Below are 21,506 nucleotides of genomic sequence, written 5' to 3'. Positions count from 1 at the left end.
AAGCCTTAAAACACAGTTTCAGAATCGTGAAACCTTTATTTTGCTTATGAAAACAGAAAAAGGGCGATTTCACTGATATTTCTCCATCAACCACATTAGACCAGGTCCAGATCAAATAACACTATGCTTATTATACTTAGACATATTTTTACCTTTTGAAATACAATCACACAATATCTCTTAAGAATACATTGTCAAATCTGTTTAATGTGGTCTGGGTGGGAAAAAAGCAGTGAAATCGCCTTTTTTCAGTTTTCCCCAAAAGATTACAGGTTTCACAAATTTTAAACTGTGTTTTAGTGAGTCTTAGTAAGTGTCCTTGGTAATTTAGTCTAGATTTGACAAGTCTAAGTATAATGTTAGTGGTTTTTGATTCATAAATATCAGTGAAATCACCCTTTTTTCATAAGCAAAATAAAGGTTTCAAAATTCTTAAACTGTGTTTAACAGTGTTAAGACCTTTGCTACGATGTCTAACACTAACACTTTAATAAGTATAAGTGGTGCAAAAATGGAGAATCCGCTGCTAAATATCATTATTTATGTTCCCCTAAACTTTTCCTTTCATCCTGAATCAGATGCAAGGAGTCGCAAGCTAACTTCAGCGCTGTAGTGCACGGCAGGACAGTAACATTAGCAGATTAGTTTACTGAAAGTTCCTATGTGAATAAAATCACCTGAACATGTTTCTGCGTCTGTAAGACACAAACCCACATGCATTATATTCTATTGCACTGAATGTAATGACACTTTAAATTCTATTAGAGCAATCATAAGTGTCAGGTTGTAAAAGCTGCAGGGTAACGTTAACGCTTTGCTCTTTTAGCTGGACGCACAGCGTTAGCTTGGATGTGAACGTCCGGTAGCTAGTAAATGATTAGCGAGCTACCACTCCAACAACACCTTTCATTTGTTCAGTTAACGCTACATTTGACATGAGCCACAAACCAGACTGTTTTGTGCCAGTAAATATATTCAAGTTATTACCCACCGTACTGTATGTTTGCTGTAAAGTAGGTTAACAGCAGTGCCATCTACATGTCTGTGGTTAGCAGGAAACAGATTAGGTACGTTGCCTCATCTCACCAGCGTACACCAAAGTGTGGGCGAGCGGAGAGCTTCTTCTATTTCCTTATAGACAACATCTCGTCTTCGTCTGGCCTGGGAACGCCTTGGGGTCCCCCAGGAGGAGCTGGAAAGTGTTGCCGGGGAGAGGGATGTCTGGGGTGCTTTGCTTGGCCTGCTGCCCCCGCGACCCGGCCTCGGATAAGCGAATGAAGATGGATGGACGGATGGATGGATGTATGGACAACACTGTCGCCCCCTGCTGTCATTTGATATTAATGAAGCGTACCCATTCAAATCGCACTGAACTTTGATGACGCTGATGTGAAAGGTTATAAGTCACAAGTTTAATTAAAAAACAACAACATAGTACTACATCCATGAGTACTGTTGCCTTGTTATTATCATATATTATGCCTTATTGGCATTGCTTTTATCGTTTTTCCTAACCAAATCTGTGTCACTTTTTTTTTTTTTTTGGGGGGCATTTTTAGCCTTTTATTTGACAGGACAGACAAGCGTGAAGGGGGGGGGGAGAGAGAGAGAGGGAGTGACATGCAGCAAAGGGCCACAGGCTGGAGTCGAACCCGGGCCGCTGCGACAACGGCCTTGTACATGGGGCGCCTGCTCTACCACTAACCACTAACGCCCCGTCACTTTTAATACTTTATTTTATTGTCATCATGGCATTTCATACATTTAACCCATGTTATATAGCCTATGTAACGATGACAAAACATTTTTGACATACATAAATAACGTGTGTAGGTGTGTCATCCAGTGATACATCGTACAATAAATTATACAATAAATTAAAATAAATAAATAAATAATGACAATATTAATAAATAATGACAATATTTGCAGTACAGATTTAAATTATACAATGTTGTAATAATTCTGAATTAACAGAAAAACGTCCTTCTTCCACCTTCTTCCTTAGAAGAGGAAGAAGGGGGTGAAAAAATCCCAAAACAAAACACTTTGGGCCGGATCTACTAAGATCCCAATTTGCGTGTACTAATTTGCCTGTGCAATCTAGAATTTTGTGTGTGGGGCTGAACCGTGGTTTGCGGGTGATTTACTAAGAGTGCTTGCGCAAATGACAACAGGTGCAAACGTGTTGGAGACACCCTATTTAAATGAGGGTTTTGCGTGTTTTATGGTTTGCAGCATGGCGAGTTTGGAGAGAAAGCGCAAAGTGAAATTCGACCCTATATGGAATTAGAGTTGTTGGTAGATGAGGCCAATAAACACTGAAATGAGCTACAGCAAAGAAACCTGACTGTCTCACAAAGGAACGCTATATCACTAGGACCACCAGGATTACAGCGCCCCTCCAAGCGCCGCAACGGCCAGACCATCATATCCCAGATAGCACACATACATCTGGCCGACGTCGGCCTGAGGACGACACATCGGCCCTGAATTTATAACGTCTGACAAGCGTCGGCCGCATGGGCGGATATCTTTAAATTTAATACTCTTTTGTCCCAGCTCATCAAACGTCTCTGTTACGTCGGCTTTGGGTCGGCCCAGTGCCGTAGAATGTCTGCCCACATACGGAAGTCGCCACAGAGGCGGAATTTCATCTCCGCGGTGTTTGTTTGGAACTGAGCTCGCAGGACACAGCATCTCATCGCAGTTGGTTTCAGGTAAGCTCTACTGGAATAAATTGGCAGAAAATAGCTTTGTTGTTTCTTCTGTGACCGTTAAAAGAGGTTCCTGGTGAGTGGCGAAGCACGACTGGGTGTATATAGCTTAGCACAGCTCCCCACCAACTAACGTTATCTTTCGTTAGCTGTTAGCTAGTTTAGCGGTTTAGCTCATGTTATGCTAACAGGCTACAACTGTGGTGTTTTCATTTTATTTTCCCTAGTTGACGTTATCTGCTCATCTGGTTATCGTGAGCACTCGTTTTGGGTTAAAGTGGAAGTGCCCGGAGCTGCCACCCGTGGTCCCGCGGCCCCCCGGCCTGCCCTCCGGGGCCCTGGACGTGTGCTCAAGTGTCTGGGAGAGGAGCGGAGAGGAGCACGGAGGTCAGGCGGGGCGGGCCGACACTGTGTATCCCAGAACGGGTGCTGAAGTGTCGGTGAGACCAGCAGAGAGGAGCGCGGAGGTGAAATAGTGAAGTTTAAGGATGCCTTCAGTATGTTGTTAATGTGATTTTATGGGCAATTTATCAGTCGAGGTCTCCTCCTCTGCAAAGCAAACTGACCCGGTGGCTACAGGTAATAGCGCAGTTTTGAAGCCACTGTTTTTCCGAGATGAAGGACTGATTGTTGAGCTGCTGTTAACAGTTAACGGAGTTAACGGATCCCGTTATTTAACCGTTTCAACACTAAATTAAGCAGAGTGACGGACACAAAGCCTTCAATCTGGCTAAAAGACAGCTGAAATGCTAAAAAAAAAAAAAAGTGGTGAAGTTGGGATTTGTTTCTTGAAGTTATGTGCTCATCATCTTTTCTGTGTCTTGCAGGCTGCCAGGAGAAGCGGACTGGCCGTCAGATATTGTTTGTGGAAATTTGAAAATAAAGTTTGTCAAATTGACTTTTGTCTCTTCATTGTGCACACTTACACACGAAATAGGGTAACAGTCAGGTATTTTTTAATGTTAGCACTGATTTCTCACATTGGATGGTGAAATATTTGTAGTTTGAAAGGTCCGACCTAAATGAATAAAGGTCGTAATTAACGAAGCATATTAATATTAATGAAGGAGCGCCTACTGAGCGCAGCTTTTTATTGATCGTTTGAACGTCGCGTGGTGGTCATTTTCTATTGAAGGCCAACGTCTCAGCGATGTCTTGGCAATGAGCAAACGCTCTCCCTGCTACGTCTTAACGATGTAAACTTGATACATCGGGCCGACGTCGGCCAGATGTATGTGTGCTATCTGGGATGTAACTTCATTGTTTACGCTGCCCGTGTGCTCAGAAGCACACAAAAATGCATTTTTGAGTAATTTATGATAAAATATTTTTTTTTTTTTTACAAACTATAGAATAGGACTGACAACCTCTCCAATGCCTTATGTCAATTAATTATAGTAGGGTCCAGAACCTCAGTTCCGTGACCATTTTCTGGCTAACATGTTTTGATGATTGATTTGACATCTATAGACCTTTTATAAAAATTTAGCTCCCAGGTCCCTCCCAAAAATTCCGAGCTTTTTTGCTAGAGCGCCAAATCCAAGATGGCCGCCAGCAGCCATCTTGAAAAATTAACTTTTGAACCGGAGCACCTAGAATCATGTATGAAGACACTTTTTCATATAAGTTGACCATGAGGATTTCAATTCTGACATCAGTTTGATGTTATGACATCAATTTGATTAAACAAAATGACTTTGTTGACACACAGTAAAAAATATCTTAAGACATGTATTAACCATGTTAGTGTGTGCGTGCGTGTGTGTGTGTGTGTGTGTGTGGTGGGGGTACTGTAAGCTGTTAGGCTACTGTTGTGGTTACCCTACTGTCCCTTTAAATATATTGTCGTCACTGCACTTTAAGAAAATTGCTGTTACTCCCTGGTCATCTTCTAATCCTGAGTAAGTATCAATTTAAAAAAAAAAAATTTCCTTAACATTCCCACCCAGTTAGGCAAAAGTAAAATGAAAATTGAATCACATTTCATAATCTGAAATATTTGTTAATAATCATCATATTTGCTAGCTTGATCACAACCGCTACCAGTTGCTAACTTTAGCTATCACACACACGCACGCATGCTCACACACACAAACACACAGTAACACACACACAGTCACACACACACACACACACACACACACACACACACACACACACACACACACACACACACACACACACACAGTGTGTTAATAGTGTGTGTATTTGTTTCATATATTAAAATAACTACACAAAGGCTACACACACACAAAGCTTAAAGGAGCTATATGTAAGAAATCTAAAGCAAAGTCGTAAAATCCATATGTCACACAGACTAAGGAATAATGTTCATTTAACGTACTGATCTCACCGACAACAATAGTACAGCCAGAATATTTGCATTTAAAAAAATTTTTACGGTCCACAAATCATGTTTTTGTTTAAACCTTGGTGTATTATACATCATTTGAAAGGTATTGACATGATCTACCTGAATAAATGATAAAATATAGTTTAAAAAGTAAAATGCACTTTAGAGGGTGTCTTTTATAAATCATTTTCACTGAAAAAAACCTTTACATTTGAAAGTTAAGTTTTCACACTACTGGATGGCAGCCATCTTGCATTTCTGGGTCAAAATGATGTCATAACGTCAAACTGATGTCAGAATTGAAATCCTCATGGTCAACTTATATGAAAAAGTGTCTTTATACATGATTCTAGGTGCTCCGGTTCAAAAGTTAATTTTTCAAGATGGCTGCTGGCAGCTATTTTGGGAGGGACCTGGGAGCTAAATTTTTTATAAAAGGTCTATAGATGTCAAATCAATCATCAAAACATGTTAGCCAGAAAATGGTCACGGAACTGAGGTTCTGGACCCTACTATTAACACTATTTGTTGTTTTTTTATAATGCCTTTTTTTAAAAAAAAATTTTTTGCTGCTGCTGCGCCGTCGCCAGTTATAAGTGGCTTTGCTAAACACACACACACACACACACACACACACACACACACACACACACACACACATTGAACTTGCGATTGAATGAATGAATGAACATTGGAAGCAGTTCAGCCGCAGTCCCGCCGGCTGGCACGGCCACTGTTGAGATTAGGCTACATTCGTTTTTTATTATTAACAAAATGTTTTTTTATTGACCATATGAATGGTTTTGTTTTCAAATAAATATTTGGAAACGAAAATGTATGCTTTGGTGTAGCTACTTTTACAGAGTTTTGCAATGCCCCCTTAGTTTAAGTTTTGTGTAGCATAGTAAATCTGCAAAAACAACAAAAATACTGGTCCAACTGACCAGTATTTTTGTTGTGAATTGTCTGCCGATGGCAAGCGGAGTCATGAAGTCATAAACGAGTAATGTAGTGCTGGAGAGGTGAGCGACAGCTGAGACGGTCTTCAGACGGCAACAGTATCCATGACAACATACTGTCACCTGGACCTTTGTTCCGAAGTAAACACACAGATGTACCCTGTAGTTGTATAGGCTACCCGCTGAAAATATAAAGGAACAATGTAGATTGACTGTTTGTTTATTAGGTCATTTTGAAATAAAATCACATCTGATTTATTACTTGCTGCAGAAGTCTTCCCTCCATCTTCCCTTCGATTTTTCAGTTTTATTGTCATACTGTACCCTGTAATAATAGAATAAGTACCTACCCTGTAATTAAAAATACCTACTGTATAAGTTCTCTGTAAATTCCCCCCAAATGTCCATATTATTGATCAGTAGGTCGCACATACCCTGTTATAACAGAATAGGTACCCAGTAGTTAAAAATACCTACTGTATAAGTTCTCTCTAAATTCCCCCCAAACATCCATATTATTGATCAGTAGGTTGCTCATACACTGTTATAATAGAATAGGTACCCAGTAGTTAAAAAAATCTGTAATATAAATTCTCTTTAAATTCACGAATTGTTAGCCCCTTATTCCATAACTTAACATCTTGTTCCCCTGTACCTACATATATATGTATTGGTACGTATTACACTGGTACACCGTTAGTACAACAGATTACACCGTAACTACCCGGTAGTTATGGTGTAAATTGCGGGCTGTAATCTAAAGCGTTACCGTGATTTCTTATGATGTTACCTAAGGGAAGCATATATAGAGTGAATAGTATTGGTCCGAGCACAGAACCTTGTGGAACTCCAAAACAAACTTAAGTGCGTAGAGATGATTCATTATTAACATGAACAAACTGAAAACTATCACATAAATAAGATTTAAACCAGCTTAGTGCAGAACTTTTTAGGCCAATTAAATGTTCCAGTCTCTGTAACAGAATTTGATGGTCAATTGTGTCAAATGCCGCACTAAGATCTAATAAAACAAGTACAGACATGAGTCCTTTGTCTGAAGCAGTTAGAAGATCATTTGTAATTTTAACTAGTGCTGTCTCAGTGCTATGATGCACTCTAAATCCTGACTGAAATTCCTCAAGTAAATTATTATCATGAAGAAAATCACACAGCTGGTCTGCGACTACTTTCTCAAGGATCTTCGAAAGAAAGGGAAGATTAGATATTGGTCTATAGTTGGCTAACACCTCTGGATCCAGGGTGGGCTTTTTTTAGAGAGGTTTAATTACAGCTACCTTAAAGGACTGTGGCACATAGCCTGTTAATAAAGATATATTGATCATGCCTAATATATGAGTGTTAACTAAAGGTAAGACTTCCTTCAGTAGCCTAGTTGGGATGGGGTCTAAGAGACATGATGATTTAGATGAAGAAATTATTGCGATCAGTTGCTGAAGAGAAATCGGGGAGAAGCTATCTAGATATGTATTAAGTCTTACAGCTCTGTTTGAGGGCAGATCGGTTCCGTTTGAGGGCAGGAGGTCATGAATTTTGCCTCTAATAGTTAGAATTTTGTCATTAAAAAAACTCATAAAATCATTACTGCTAAGGGCTAAAGGAATACAAGGCTCAATAGAGCTGTGACTCTCAGTCAGCCTGGCCACAGTGCTGAAAAGAAACCTGGGGCTGTTCTTATTTTCTTTTGTTAATGCTGAGTAATAGTTTGCTCTGGCATTGCGGAGGCCCCTCTGATACATTTTGAGACTTTGTTCCCAGACTAAACGAGATTCTTCCAGTTTGGTTAATCGCCAATTCCTTTCAGATTTTTGCGATATTAGTTTTAATTTTCGGATTTGAGAGTTATACCAAGGAGCGAACTTTCTTTGCTTTGTTAACTAATTTTTAAGAGGTGCTACAGAGTCAAATGTTGTTCACAGTGAGCCTGCAGCGCTATCGACAAGATGATCAATTCAGGAGAGTTTAAAGTCGGTACAGGAAACCTCTGTTACAGTAGCCTGGCGTTGCCAGACCTAATTCGCAAAACGTGAATGGGTCTGGACACGGAGTGTACATTTCCTCTATTCCCAAGGGGCGGTATCAACGGCAGTCACTCAAAGTGCCCCTTCACACAATTGGAAAGACGGAAAACCAATAAGAGTAAATGAAACGTGTGACGTAGGCTAGCACAATGCCACTGTAATCAGACCAGCAAGCTGCAGCGGAGATGAGCTGTGATGATGTCTGGGAAAGAGTGTTGCCGTCTTTGCGGATTTCTTCCTCACTATGGACTCCGAGTTGTATGGCTGTGATTCCCACCTTGGTCTCTTCCCTGACCCTGCTCCTCCATGAGAGCAACTACAAACAAACAACAATAGCCACTGGGTTTTCACTGAGTCCATCTTTTTCCCGATCAGCGGAGCCAGTTGGTAAATTAAGATTTTATCAAACCCCGTAGGAAGGACGGCAAACACATACTTTTTTTCAATAAAAGCTTTCAGTGCAGCTGTTTGTTCTGCTTTTAAAGAAAATGTACATTCCAGTTTATTCAACACATTTACCATCGCAGTTTCAAAATCAGTAGCCATCACAAACAAAGAAAAACACACGCACATCTGAACCGGAAGAAGGGCAGGTGCTGAGCCGAGCTGTTTTTTCTGTTGTTAAAATCAGTAGCCATGTTGGTTATCTACGAAATGCATTCACTCCGCTCCTTGTCCCTCCTATTCTGATGACGTGCCCGCCCCAAAGTAATAAACGGTTGTGATTGGCCCGGTAAGCTTTAACCGATGCCAGAATGCGCCTTTATGATTGCATGGCAATCTGTAGCTCCTCTTAAAAAGAAGTTAACAAAGCAAAGAAAGTTCGCTCCTTGGTGTAACTCTCAAACCCGTAAGTTAAAACAAATATCGCAAAAATTTGAAAGGAATTGGCGATTAACCAAACTGGAAGAATCGTGTTTAATCTGGGCAGACAGTCTCAAAACGTATAAGAGGGGCCTCCACAATGCCAGAGCAAACTATTACTCAGCATTAATAGAAGAAAACAAGAATAACCCCAGGTTTCTTTTCATATGATTATTATCACATATGTATACTATCAGATATTAATATATACTTTCAACATATTGTACCACAGTAACCAGAACTATAATTATAATATTATTACTTTCATTAATGTTGTTGTAAGCTACTGTCATTACCGTCTGTCCTCCATCGCTCTCTGTCTCTGTCTCTCTCTCTTTCTGTCTCATTGTGTCATACGGATTACTGTTAATTTATCATGCTGATCTGTTCTGTACGACATCTATTGCACGTCTTTCCATCCTGGAAGAGGGATCCCTCCTCAGATGCTCTTCCTGAGGTTTCTACCGTTTTTTCCCCCCGTTAAAGGGGTTTTTCCTTATCCGCTGTGAGGGTCCTAAGGACAGAGGGATGTCGTATGCTGTAAAGCCCTGTGAGGCAAATTGTGATTTGTGATGTTGGGCTTTATAAATAAAATTGATTGATTGATTGATTGATTGATTGATTGATTGATTGATTGATTGATGGCCAGACTGATCTGTGGAGCGAAATAGAATATGAGCTCGCGAGATTAGGATGGTTTCACCAGGCTACTGTTACAGAAGACTGTTATCAATTTTAATTCCATATGCCAGAACTAGATCGAGGGTATGGTTAAAACAGTGAGTGGGTTTATGTACACCCTGACTGAAGCCAATGGAGTCTAATAATGAGATAAACGCAATAGCAAGGGAGTCATTATCAACGTCAACATGAATGTTAAAATCACCTAAAATAATAACCTTCTCAGATTTAAGAACTAAACTGGATAAAAACTGAGAATTCAGATACAAATTCAGAAAACGGGCCAGGAGCACGGTACACTATAACAAAAGTGGCTGCGAGGTTTTCCAGGTCGGATGTAAAAGACTAAGAACAAGGCTTTCAAAGGAATTTTAATCTAGTTTAGGTTTAGGGCTGATTAATAGACTAGAGTTAAAAATGGCTGCAACTCCCCCTCCTCAGCCGCTGCCTCGAGGAATATGGGTATTATTATGACTGGTAGGAGTGGATTCATTTAGACTGACATAATCATTGTGACACAGCTAGGTTTCAGTGAGGCTGAGTAAATCAATATGATTATCTGATATTATTTTGTTTACTAACACTGCTTAAGATGATAGAGACCTGGTATTTAACAGTCCGCATTTAGTTTTGTCTTTCTGTCACAGAAGAGGTTTTAATTTTTATTAGGTTGTTACGCACAACTCCTCTTTGTTTAATTTTAGATTTAGATCATTTAGGTGGTCGGGGGACAGATACCGTTTGTATAAAACTATGGGTGGGTAACTGCACTAGAAGCTCAGAGAAGCGCATAAGACTATTACTCTGATTCCTGGTCTCAACTCTGGGTTGTCAGGGTTTTAAATTACTAATAAATATGGCCAGGTTTCTAGATAACAGAGCAGCTCCATCCAAAGTGGGATGAATGCCATCTCTCCAAATCAGACCAGGTTTTCCCCAGAAAGTTTGCCAGTGATTAACAAAACCTACATCGTTTGCTGGATCCCTCTTTCAGGACGGACAGACGTGCAATAGATGTCGTACAGAACAGATCAACATGATAAATTAACATTAATCTGTTGCCATGATGGATGTACTTGGTCTGCAGTGATGTTTGGTTTGGTGGAGTGTGTCAGGTGGCTTGACACATTGTAACGAGATGATCAGTGTTATTCACTACAACTGCTGATGGTTTTAATGTTTTGGATGATCAGTGTATATGACCTGACAACATGAAAGAAAGGGCACAGACAAGCTGGATGACGTGCTGTTCATGTTTCTGAGTTTATTAGAGATTTAGTTGATGAATACATTGCAGTTAATAAGTGCATGGTAAAAAGACAAAATATACATAAAATACACAGTTTATATAGAGGTATAACAATATACATATTCATATTGAACTGAGTGGGGGATAAAAACACACCGAGCCAAAGAACAAGCCACTGCACAGCTACAGACTTTCATTAGCAGCTCACCCAGCAGTACAGCAACATACACAACACCCAAGACAAAGAACAGGATGCTGCACAGCGACAGACTCTTGTTAGCTGCTAAGCCAGCACCACACACATGGTTGCAGAACACATACACCCCAAACCAGGGAACGAGGGCCTCTGCACAAAGCACAAAACCACAACAGTGCGTGGGCCTGGTAGCCGATTCATCCATAAAGACTGAAAGGTATGCAATTTAGCTTGTGTTTATATGTGACATTTAACAGAGATGTATGTATGTATACTCATGTATATATTAGACTGAAAGAGCTCAGAGAGCCCTTGGGATGTAGACAACTTGCAATCAACACACAGTGGGTGAAAAAAACAACACTTGAGCTCTGGTGAAAAATAGTTGGACAGTCTAACTTCACCATTCAGTACAGCACAGTTCACAGTCTTTACATGTTTTCAACAAGTATTTTCTAACATGTATAATGTGTTTAGAAAGAAGTCACTGATTTGACTTTACCCAGACTTAAGCGCATTTCAGCCAGTAATTCCTGCTTTGTACAAAAAAGCCCAAAATATATAGTTATCATACATTTAAATTTTTAAGATTCAAGGACGTTTCTGGCATTTCCTTGAATTTTGGCATTTCTAATTTTTTGCTGTATCATATTGAACCAAACCGTGAAATTTGTGAACCATTACACCAGTAGTTCATATGTGTAGAAACCATTGCTGCTAGTCTGCTGTTTCATTGTGCTGCTGTCAGTTGACCATCATTCAAAGTCAACTGTTGGGTTCCTTCTGTTTTATCTGAAAGTCCTAAAGATTACATTAGTCATTAAATCATTACAGTCATTACATTATCAGTAAATATCAGGATGGGATTGCTCTTGACTACCACATAAGTTAAGGACATAATTTAAAAATGAATTTAATGCAATAAACAACAGCAAGACACTCTTTAACTAAGGTAGCATTAGCCTAAAATATGTCAACCAGGCAGATAACCCTTGCTGTTCACACTAATCCTCAAATATTAGACAATTTTACTTTTTTTTAAAAAACATATTGGTGTACCTACATAAGGTGTCCTACATAAATATAGTAAATCAATGTATTTCTAGACTATTAATTACAAAAAATCTGAGTTATATCTCTCTGTATAGACGGGTTTCTTATATGCAATAATAATTGGGTGCATACACTAGGCTTGTGTCGGTTTGAAAATTTTCCAACCGGTTTGATTTAAAGCCAAATATCTAACCGAACCGATATATTGAATTATATACCTAATTTTACCACTGGGGGTCGCATTTGAGCTATGTTTCCCAATAAAAGCCCATTATAGGTGTAATGCGCTTCCAATCCACTAGGTGGCGGTAATGCGGTATTAACCTCCAATACACACAAGGTTACACAAGAAGAAGAAGACGCAGAAGGACACCAAGGAACCTTCCTCCGACTCCGCTCTCTCAGTGGAGACACGGCGGTTGAGAGAGCCGAGCGAGAGGACGTTCCTGTAGTAGATCCAGCCCCCCAAATAATACCAGGAACTTCTTCAGTGGAAACGGGTTACTAGGGCAACAAACTGAATGACTGCTGACTCCCTAGCACTTTTCCCCGCCCCCAATGAAATTTGATCTCTTGCAGCAGACAGCTAAGCGGAGTGGAGTTGCGGAGTCCCTCTGAGGCCTCTGAGACAAACTAAACAAAACACTTGTAGGCTCCTCCACTTCATTTATAAACAAACATAAACCTTATTAAGTTGTCATAATGCATGTTACAATGCAAGATAAGTTGAATATAGTCCCTTGACACGCCACCGATGTGAAAAGCTTTTTTATTTTTTTTTTCCTCCTCCTGTTTATCCGGTTGACGTGAATTAAACCGGGTGGAGCTCTTAAAACGGACCGAACCGGTTAGCATACACATCTAATGGGAAAAACTGCTTTGGTTCCAGACCACATAATTATGGTCAACCATTGTATTCCGTAGATTTTACAATCTTTATAAATTCTTGTTGACTCGATAACAAAGTGCCTTTTCAGAGTTGGATCTGTTGCATATTAATACATCATTATGGAAATTGTTAGCTAACAATAGCTGAATATTAGTAGCCCATAGTTATCAGGTCTCTCAGTGAAATTTGTTCATCCTCTCCTTATTTGACAATGGCAACATTTACATTACATGCTCACTACTATTCCACTATTGTTCCAAATATGACAATATTCTGAATCTGATGTTGGTCATGTAAATAACATATTCTGTTTGGATATTCATAATTAGGCTGATTAAGATGTGGGATATGCTGGTATTATTTAGGGCTGTTGTCTCCTGGTCAATTATTTGGTCGATATGCTCTCATCCGACCAAATTCTCATTGGTTGAATAATCGCCGTGTGACTTTCATAAGGAGAAAAGTGCTACATCAATAGCTTTCTAGGATTAATCCATTCTTTCCTGCGGCGGGGGTGTCTGTTTCCTGTCTCCTGTCTGTTTCTGTATACTGACACCATTTTCCTCAGTGGAAACAAAGCTTGTACTTGTATTTCACAGATAAGAAACAATAAATTGTGAAGACAGTAAAGCCTCCACTAAAATAGCATTTTAAGTCTTGTGTGTGACATATCCTTTAGGGAAAATACTTCATATGAACAGAGGAAATCCCCACTTGTCGCTAGGCTAATTTATACAATGTAAAATGCTGTTAGCATGTTGTATTTGTTTGGAAAATGTGTTTAGTGTGACAGCTGTTGGTGTATCTTGTCAGTTGTAATGGAGCCAATTTATGTGCCGTTACCTTTGTTAAATGTTGCTGTTGTCCCTGGTTTTATATGAGAAGAGGGAAAGATCGTAGTTAGGCTAATTTACACAATGTAAAATGCCATAGACTTGTGTTAATAACGTTAGCATGTTGTATTGGTGGGGGAAATGTGTCCAGATAAAGGAGTGTTTGTCTGTCAATGCTTCAATTTATAGTGAAGCCAATTTGCGTACTTGTGTTTGAAATTGTCTCTATTAAGCCATATTTAATGTGTGTTTAATGTGTGTTTTGAATCAACTACACTTTACAGCACTTAACAGAGTCCTCCACCGCTGACTAGCGTTTTGGAGGTGTAACTGCTGAGTGACACAAACACACCACTGCAGTAGTAAAAAATAACGTTCAGATTTTTTTCCCCCACGACTAATCGATTAGTTGAAGATTCTGTACCACTTCAGTCGACCAAGATTTACTTTGGTTGACTACAGCCCTAGTATTATTCAGCTTTTAGAAGCATTCTTTGGACATGTAGACAGCACATTCAGAATATTTGTTTCAGTTGGGGTTCTACCATAGTGGCCTCTTGCCTGTTTACAGTTTGCTCTGTGCGTGTCATGGATATGCTGTACACAGAACAACCAACCACCACTTTGAAGGCTGTGGGATAGAGATATATGCCCAAAAGAAAAACCCACATTTCTGATCGGGAGGAGAAACACACCTACTTTTTAAACATTACAACAGACTTGGATAACAACAGCTTTTTGACCATGTTCACATGTTCCAACAAGTCTGCCAACAGTAGGAAACTTTTAAAAAAAATCCTATTTTGATGCAAAGAAGCAAAATGACAAACGGCTCCGGCTGTTCCACTGTTCAATATTTTGACGTGATACATGTGCATGTTAGGGTGCGTTAATCAGAGTATGCATGGCTGCATGTGAAGAGGATCCTCAGTGGAATATTCATTCTTATTAGCCATGCAAACAACTTAGTAGGAATATTGTCTTTTTCAGAATGCGAGCAAAAACCAGAATAATTTATGCATGTAAACGTACTCATTATCAGGAGCATGATTGTAACATTAGTGTCACTAAGCTAACTATGTCAAGTAACAATGTTAGTGACAAGGCTACTTGACTTCACTTTTATCAGCTGTTGTAAACATACTGTACAAGACATTAGACACGTGACAGCTAGCTAGCAACGTCTAGGACAATATGGAAATGTCTGGCCCTGATTACAGTGGAAGTATAGGCAGTGCGCCAAGACCATCGTAACCATCGGGACCCCAGTCCACCCTTTGAATGACCTGGATCCATAATCTCCTGCTGTTCTTAGGACAGAGATGGGATTCCCCTTTGAATATTAAATATTTTCCATCCATCTTTTCTGCGGTCGGTGCAGTATACTGCACAACTCCTTGTCATCTCTGCTTTGGTGCTTCGCTCTGCTAAAAATGGTGTGAAAATGACCAATTTCTGCTCCCTAGTTGCGTGCACATCTCTGTGATGATGTTGCACAGAAACCTGTCTATTATGTATTAAAATGGCCCACTATTAACTTCCTGGAACTCTCTGTCTACGTGAATTATGTGACCATCAAGCATTTTAACTTCCCTTGATGTGATTCTTTTTAAACAGCTGTGCCATCACCCAGCTGCAGCTGGAGTCCTTTATTGTTGCAGCAAGCCAGCTGGGAATGTCGTGGTCATTTCATTCCATCTAAAATGCTAAAGTCAGTGTACAGGACAGATCAGTTTGTGATGATGAGCTATTCTATTATTGTTGTATATGAAGCAAGTGTAATTATGTAAGCTGTATTGGATTTCATACTCTGTAGTATGGTTTGTTTCACACATTGCTATAGTAACACATTTAATTAGCTGACATAGCCATTTCAAAATGATACAAGAGCACACACATAGAAGGAAATCACATAATATACTTTCTGTGCTTTTAATGCAACGTATGCAACTGCTAGTAATGTAGACCTATATATGTCAATGATATTTTCAGAAACACTGAACAGAATACCTAGTTTTAATTTTTTTTTTAATTTTTTAATTTAATTTTACATACTTTATTAATACCCGAGGGGAAATTCAATTTTTCACTCTGTTGTCAATTACACACAGGTCCGAACACACACACATGCACAAACAGGACCTATACATGCACTAAGTGGAGAGATGTCAGAGTGGGGCTGCCCATGACAGGTGCTCCGAGTGGTGGGGGGTTCGGTGCCTTGCTCAAGGGCACCTCGGCAGTGCCCAGTAGGTGAACTGGCACCTCTCCAGCTACCACCTACTCATTTAACAAATGAGTCAAACATTAGAGCAGACAAGGTCATTTGACTCAGTGGCATTTAGATCAATGTTGGCTTTAGACTTCTTTTTGGCCAGCTTTCCTTGTCTGGCATCAGACTTGAGATAGTGCTCCTTGTTGTGGATGACCTGAATGTACTGGTCAGTGCTGCTGTTCTGCTGGTCACTGCTGGAGGCCAGGGAGGCTGAGTCTGACTCGGTCAGGGGTGTCTCAAGCTTCTGCCTAGCCTTGGGTTTCACATAAGACTCCATGTGCCTGGTTCTGACTGGGGACTGACAGTGTCTTCCTGGGGAAGGGATGTGACGCCTGGTTCGCACAAGAAGAGAGTCTGCACCTCTGACATTGGCTACGGGCCGGGAGTGTGACTCTAAACCTCCCCAATCTGTTTCTCCTTCACCATCATCCTCTTCTTGCGCTCCATATCTTCTTCGAGCAGTGTGGCCGTCTTTAGTCATGGAAATGTGGCTCTCTACATGCTCACCGATATAGAAGTGTGCTGGTTGGTGGAGGTCAGAGAGGGAACGGGGCCGATGTGCCTTTCCCAAAAACATCCTTCCTTGACCTTTTCCATCTTCCTCCTCCTCTTCATCTTCACTCAGATGCTGCGTTGATTGGTGGGACCGGTGAGGATTTGGTTGGTGTTGAGCGTTGCGGGGTGTGTAGCGTTTAATGTTGTGTGGGTACAGCTCCAGGATCTCTGCAGGCTCCTCCATGAGATAATGGCGTGGGATCCGTGTGGCTGAGCGACGCAGCTTCTTCCTGGGCTCATGCTCATTGACAATCACATAACGTGTGGTGTGACCGTGCCGTCCTCCATAACTCTGTGCAGTGATGATCCCAGCAGCCTCCACTGGATGTATGGAACGTATGGTCTTCCTGTACAGGGGGTCAGAGTGGATGCTGTCAGAATAGAGAGCTGGGGGATTATATGGTATGTGGTGGTAGGACTTGGGCCTACAGTTACCACCGGAGCTACCAAGAAAGGATAGTGGCCTGTTATAAGAAAGGACAATTATTACTATTATTATTTCATATTGTTGTTGGTATGTTATCATAGCATTATGCTATAAAAGGCATGAACTTGAAATACATGCAGTGTGTTGTACAGTCTCATCATTTTGACAAAACTAAAGGAGTGATGTGATGGATAATTGAGCAGGGTTTAAAGACTGTTAAATACGGAGAGATTTTTGTGTCTTTTTGTTGCAATCATATAAAACTGTTTTGAGAGCATATTTCCTGAACTGCAATCAAAAATCAAGTTTGTAAGTAAAAATGTATGATCATTTTACTTATAAATCAGTCCTCTTTGCTTGCAAGTTAAAAACTTTTGCTTGCAGATCAGTCCTCTTTGCTTGCGAGTCAAAGTTTTGCTTGCAAGTTCAACTGCACTTAATGGGCGGGGCCTACGCTGATGGATGAGAGAAGAGTTTCTATTGGTGGGTTTGACGTGGCTCCATACAGAGCGGGCTACACCCACGATTCCCTCTCTCCCACTGGAAATGCTTGACAGTCGGTATTACTGCTACACACCGGGGCACCGACGGTACTGACCATTACACCATCGAATAGTTCTGCCCTGGCTAAACAAAAGCAATCTACATGCACCAGTTCAAATAAAACATTCTTGCTATTATTAGGCCTAGTTCCCACGGACCCGTGTACTTCTGAAACCGTGTTCTATGCAATTTGGCTGTTTGGCCACATGCAGCCGCACTTTTGGGCCCCCGAAACCGCGTTTCTTTGAAACCGGAGTCCAGGGTTAAGTTTTTGGAAGACTCCGGTGCCAGCGGTTGCGTGTAGATAGGATAACCGCAGTATTTTATTACCCGTCTCCATTGTTTGACGTCAGAGCGACGGTAAATAGCTCTTTTCTAAAAGTTTACTAACTACTAAAGTCCCACATTCTGTGTTAAATACAATGTATCTTAACTATATTTACAATGAAGCTTGATTCTGCACTCTGCTCGTAGCACGTATGTGAATGTTTACCGTTGCTATGGCAACAAGTGACAGCTTAGCGTTAGTTAGCTTAGCTCAATCGTCCGACAAACAATAACCCATAAAATTATTATTCAACATATTTAAACAAAATCAACAACAGCTACCAGCAGTTACAGTCCTTACAACCTTAGCTAATGTGTTGTCACAGGTTAAATTGTCAAAATTAAAGTAATAACAGCTTAAATCCCTGAGGAACTACGCTAGCATTAGTGACGGTTGCATCCACTCGTATGCAGTTACCTTACGTTACAGTTCCCTCAAACAATATAACAAAGCACAATACAAACTATATAATGTTGGGATTCACAGGACCACAGATGATTTATCATTTGGTAAAATCATCACTGGACAATTTAAAGGCTTTTTCCTCTGCATGCTCTTTGTCTTCAAACAAAGAAAGCTAGGTGACACCCATCTCCACAGGAGGTCTCACCTCACACCTCAGTGAGACACAAGTCTCACAACTCGATTGGACAAGACCTTTACAGGGACATGTGACTCTGTGATGTCACAGGCATCTGTACAAGGTCTGCTCCTTCCAAGCCTTCTTCCTCTTCTTGCCCTGGAGCTTCAGCAGCTCCCACCTTTTTCCGGCTGGGTCTGGAACAGCAGAGGCCCAAACCCCTGCTCCAGTGGCCCAAACCACAAAAGGGAGAGCAACTGATCACAGACTCTGGCAAACACAAGGTTTTGCAACTAGCTTTCCAGCAACAAGGAACTAAGTGAGTTAGCACCCAGTGTCTAACTCTGCAAGGACCCCGAGCGACCAGCTTCCTCAGATCAGAACCTTTGGAACAAAGAACTCAACCAAGACTGCACCTGGGACCATCTTCCCAGCCTTCTTCTGCCGGCTAAACAGCAGCACACTACCAAGTGACTCTTTCTTCCATCCATTCAAGGATCGGTAATGTAACAACTGGGCATAGCTTATCACAGCTTTACAGGATAAGCAAGACTGTTTAACTTGTTATACGTGATTTGATGCTGTTTACTGAGTTATTGTTGTGATAGATTGCAGTTAGGTCATTGATTAGTTGGCTTCGCCACAGCTAAGTGTTTAGTTTGCTAATACTGTTCACAAACAGATTCTTGCATGCAACTAAACAATCTCTGCACTAATCCAGACCGTTTGCAACACACGTCACATTGACATAGACTCATTAACAAACAGGCTTTCAACAGAGCTACACCCAAACAGGCATTTCAAAGTTCCCACTTCTTTTTCTTTGTCTTTGTCCTGACCACACGGTCAGACAAACACCTCCCCCGAAACTGAAGCAGCCTTGATTCGGCCATTTTGGTAGTTCTGTGTTGTCAGCCATTTTGTTTTGTAGGCCAAACAGCTTCTTGATCACCACACCCACCTTTGTCTTTCTCTTCTTTCTCTCTCTCTCACTCACACACACACACACACACACACAGACACACAGACACAGACACACACACACACATATACACACCAAGCTTGTATATAGTTAGTTAGAATTTGTGTGCTTTGGTTTGCTTTGCTAGTTTGTGAATAAATATAATTCTTTGGAATCATGCCTGCTGTCTGTTTAATGTTGCACACGAGTGAATGAATAGTCAACCTCTGCTGCGTCAAGAACTCCGAAATCCTTCAGACGTTACTGTTAATTTTGATTGTTGTCATTAATTTAATTATTAATCAAACTCCAAATTAATAGTTTAGCGTATTTTATGAGACTGATATCTTTAACTGGCTATCATTTTTCCCTTTACGGGAATGGTGCCCCACGAGGTGATTTAATGTTAATTAAGTCACATTATTTAACATAATTATTAATTATTAATAATAATTATTAATTATTTCCCAACATATTTGGTGCCTCCGTGTGAAGCCTGGTGTATTGACCCCAACATTTATGGTGCTGCCGAGTGAGGTAAATATATGTTGATTCCCACCAATAAACAAATTATTAAGGGTACAGTACTGATAACATCTGAAGGTGCTTAGGTGACATTTACCCACCTGAAAGAATAAATGAAAACGGTCATTTTGCTGGTCTTCAGTAGCTTTACTCTAGGTGTAACTGCCAACTGCAGAACGCAGCACAAACCAACCCTTTACATACCCAGATTTGCTCTCATGCCTTTACTCAGATCAGTTATGCTTTTAATTGAATGGGGGGTATCTGTATGGTATCTGTAAAGATACAAAATCGATATCATATGCATAAAATTATGTCACAGTTGAGTGGCCAGATACACGTAAATACCCTATATGTCACACTAACTTTATTTGTGACCGTGCTATCTGCTGTCTTTGGATGGCATATCCAGCTGTTTGACCTAACGACCAACGAAGGAGGCTGCTCTTGTTGTTAGCTACCCCAACTACACTACCATGAAAGCAGTGATGGGCCTGCCAACGGAGGTTCTGGATCCGGCCGGGTCGGACCTTCATTGGCAGGCCCGTCGCTGCTTTCGTGGTAGTGTAGTTGGTTGTTCAGGCGCCTCTGCTGTTGAATTACGTTGCGCTATTTTTGTGGATCGGGTTGTTTTTATTTTCCGCACTTCCGTATTCCGGTATTGACTGTGACATCTGATTGGTTAAAATGGCCTTTCCGTTAGAAGTTACATCGCCACCTACTGCTTTGGCATGTGTATTACATCACTTGGTAGCGGATTTTGCGGTTTCGTGTGGATATCCTATGTTTTTATCACACCACTCGTGTGGACGAATTTTTTTTGGAAACCAGAGCCTGAAGAACTTCGGTTTCAGAATTGATTTTCGCCACAGCTCCCACACTGAATTCCCTGTGAACTACAAAACTCCCATCAAGCGTACTAGGCTGATGAGTAGAATTTAAGAAACAGGCTAAATGACATGATGTTGCACACGTAAGTGGGGCTGTATGAGGTACTTATCTGTAGTTAGTGTATCACCATCAGTAGATGGCTATCAGTGTGCTCCCTGTTTACAGAAACAGATGGGACTAACACCCTAAAAACTCAGCATTAAATTTCTGTGAAAGGAGGTCTACACCAAAACATATTTTAGCCATGTAAATAGAGGCCCACTAAATTGATCAGTATCTATTGCGGCTGACTGACGATCACTATTCAAATAAACACAAGAAGTTTGTGCTCTCAAAAAGGATCAACACTCAGTGAAAAACCTAAGCCCTATGATAAGCTAATATGGCAAGGCTTAACTATACAAACCAATGAGCAGTGATAACTAGCATGCCTTTGGGGTCATCGGGTGGGAACCTCCTTTCACCAGTGTTTTGTCTAGTTGGTCCCACGACACCTCCAGGAGGCTAGACAGTGATCTCTGGCGTCCCAGAGACACTCCCCTAATGCCAGGTCTCACTGCTCTCCACACCAACCAATAACCTCCTTTA

The 21,506-nt window shown here is 40.7% G+C and overlaps 1 protein-coding gene and 1 long non-coding RNA gene across 2 annotated transcripts in view; one reads left to right on the top strand and one right to left on the bottom strand.

Annotated features, from left to right (window-relative positions):
- Positions 1 to 2,434: 2,434 nt before the first annotated feature.
- On the top strand, positions 2,435 to 3,615 carry LOC126388678 (uncharacterized). The gene is made up of 2 exons (XR_007569770.1): positions 2,435 to 2,720; positions 2,945 to 3,615. It is a non-coding gene; the product is annotated as an uncharacterized LOC126388678 (long non-coding RNA).
- A 7,258-nt stretch (positions 3,616 to 10,873) lies between these two features.
- The window catches only part of LOC126388162 (transmembrane channel-like protein 3), a 207,842-nt gene continuing 197,209 nt past the window's right edge, over positions 10,874 to 21,506 (bottom strand). The window contains exon 22 of the mRNA XM_050041079.1: positions 10,874 to 17,127. Within this exon, the coding sequence (XP_049897036.1) occupies positions 16,134 to 17,127 (994 nt within the window). The 3' untranslated portion in view covers positions 10,874 to 16,133. The remainder of the gene's footprint in view (positions 17,128 to 21,506) is intronic.

Source organism: Epinephelus moara, chromosome 1 (genome assembly GCF_006386435.1).
Source record: "Epinephelus moara isolate mb chromosome 1, YSFRI_EMoa_1.0, whole genome shotgun sequence".
Lineage (NCBI taxonomy): Eukaryota > Metazoa > Chordata > Actinopteri > Perciformes > Serranidae > Epinephelus > Epinephelus moara.
Note: the sequence above shows the minus strand (reverse complement) of the source record. Positions and strands in the feature narration are given on the sequence as shown.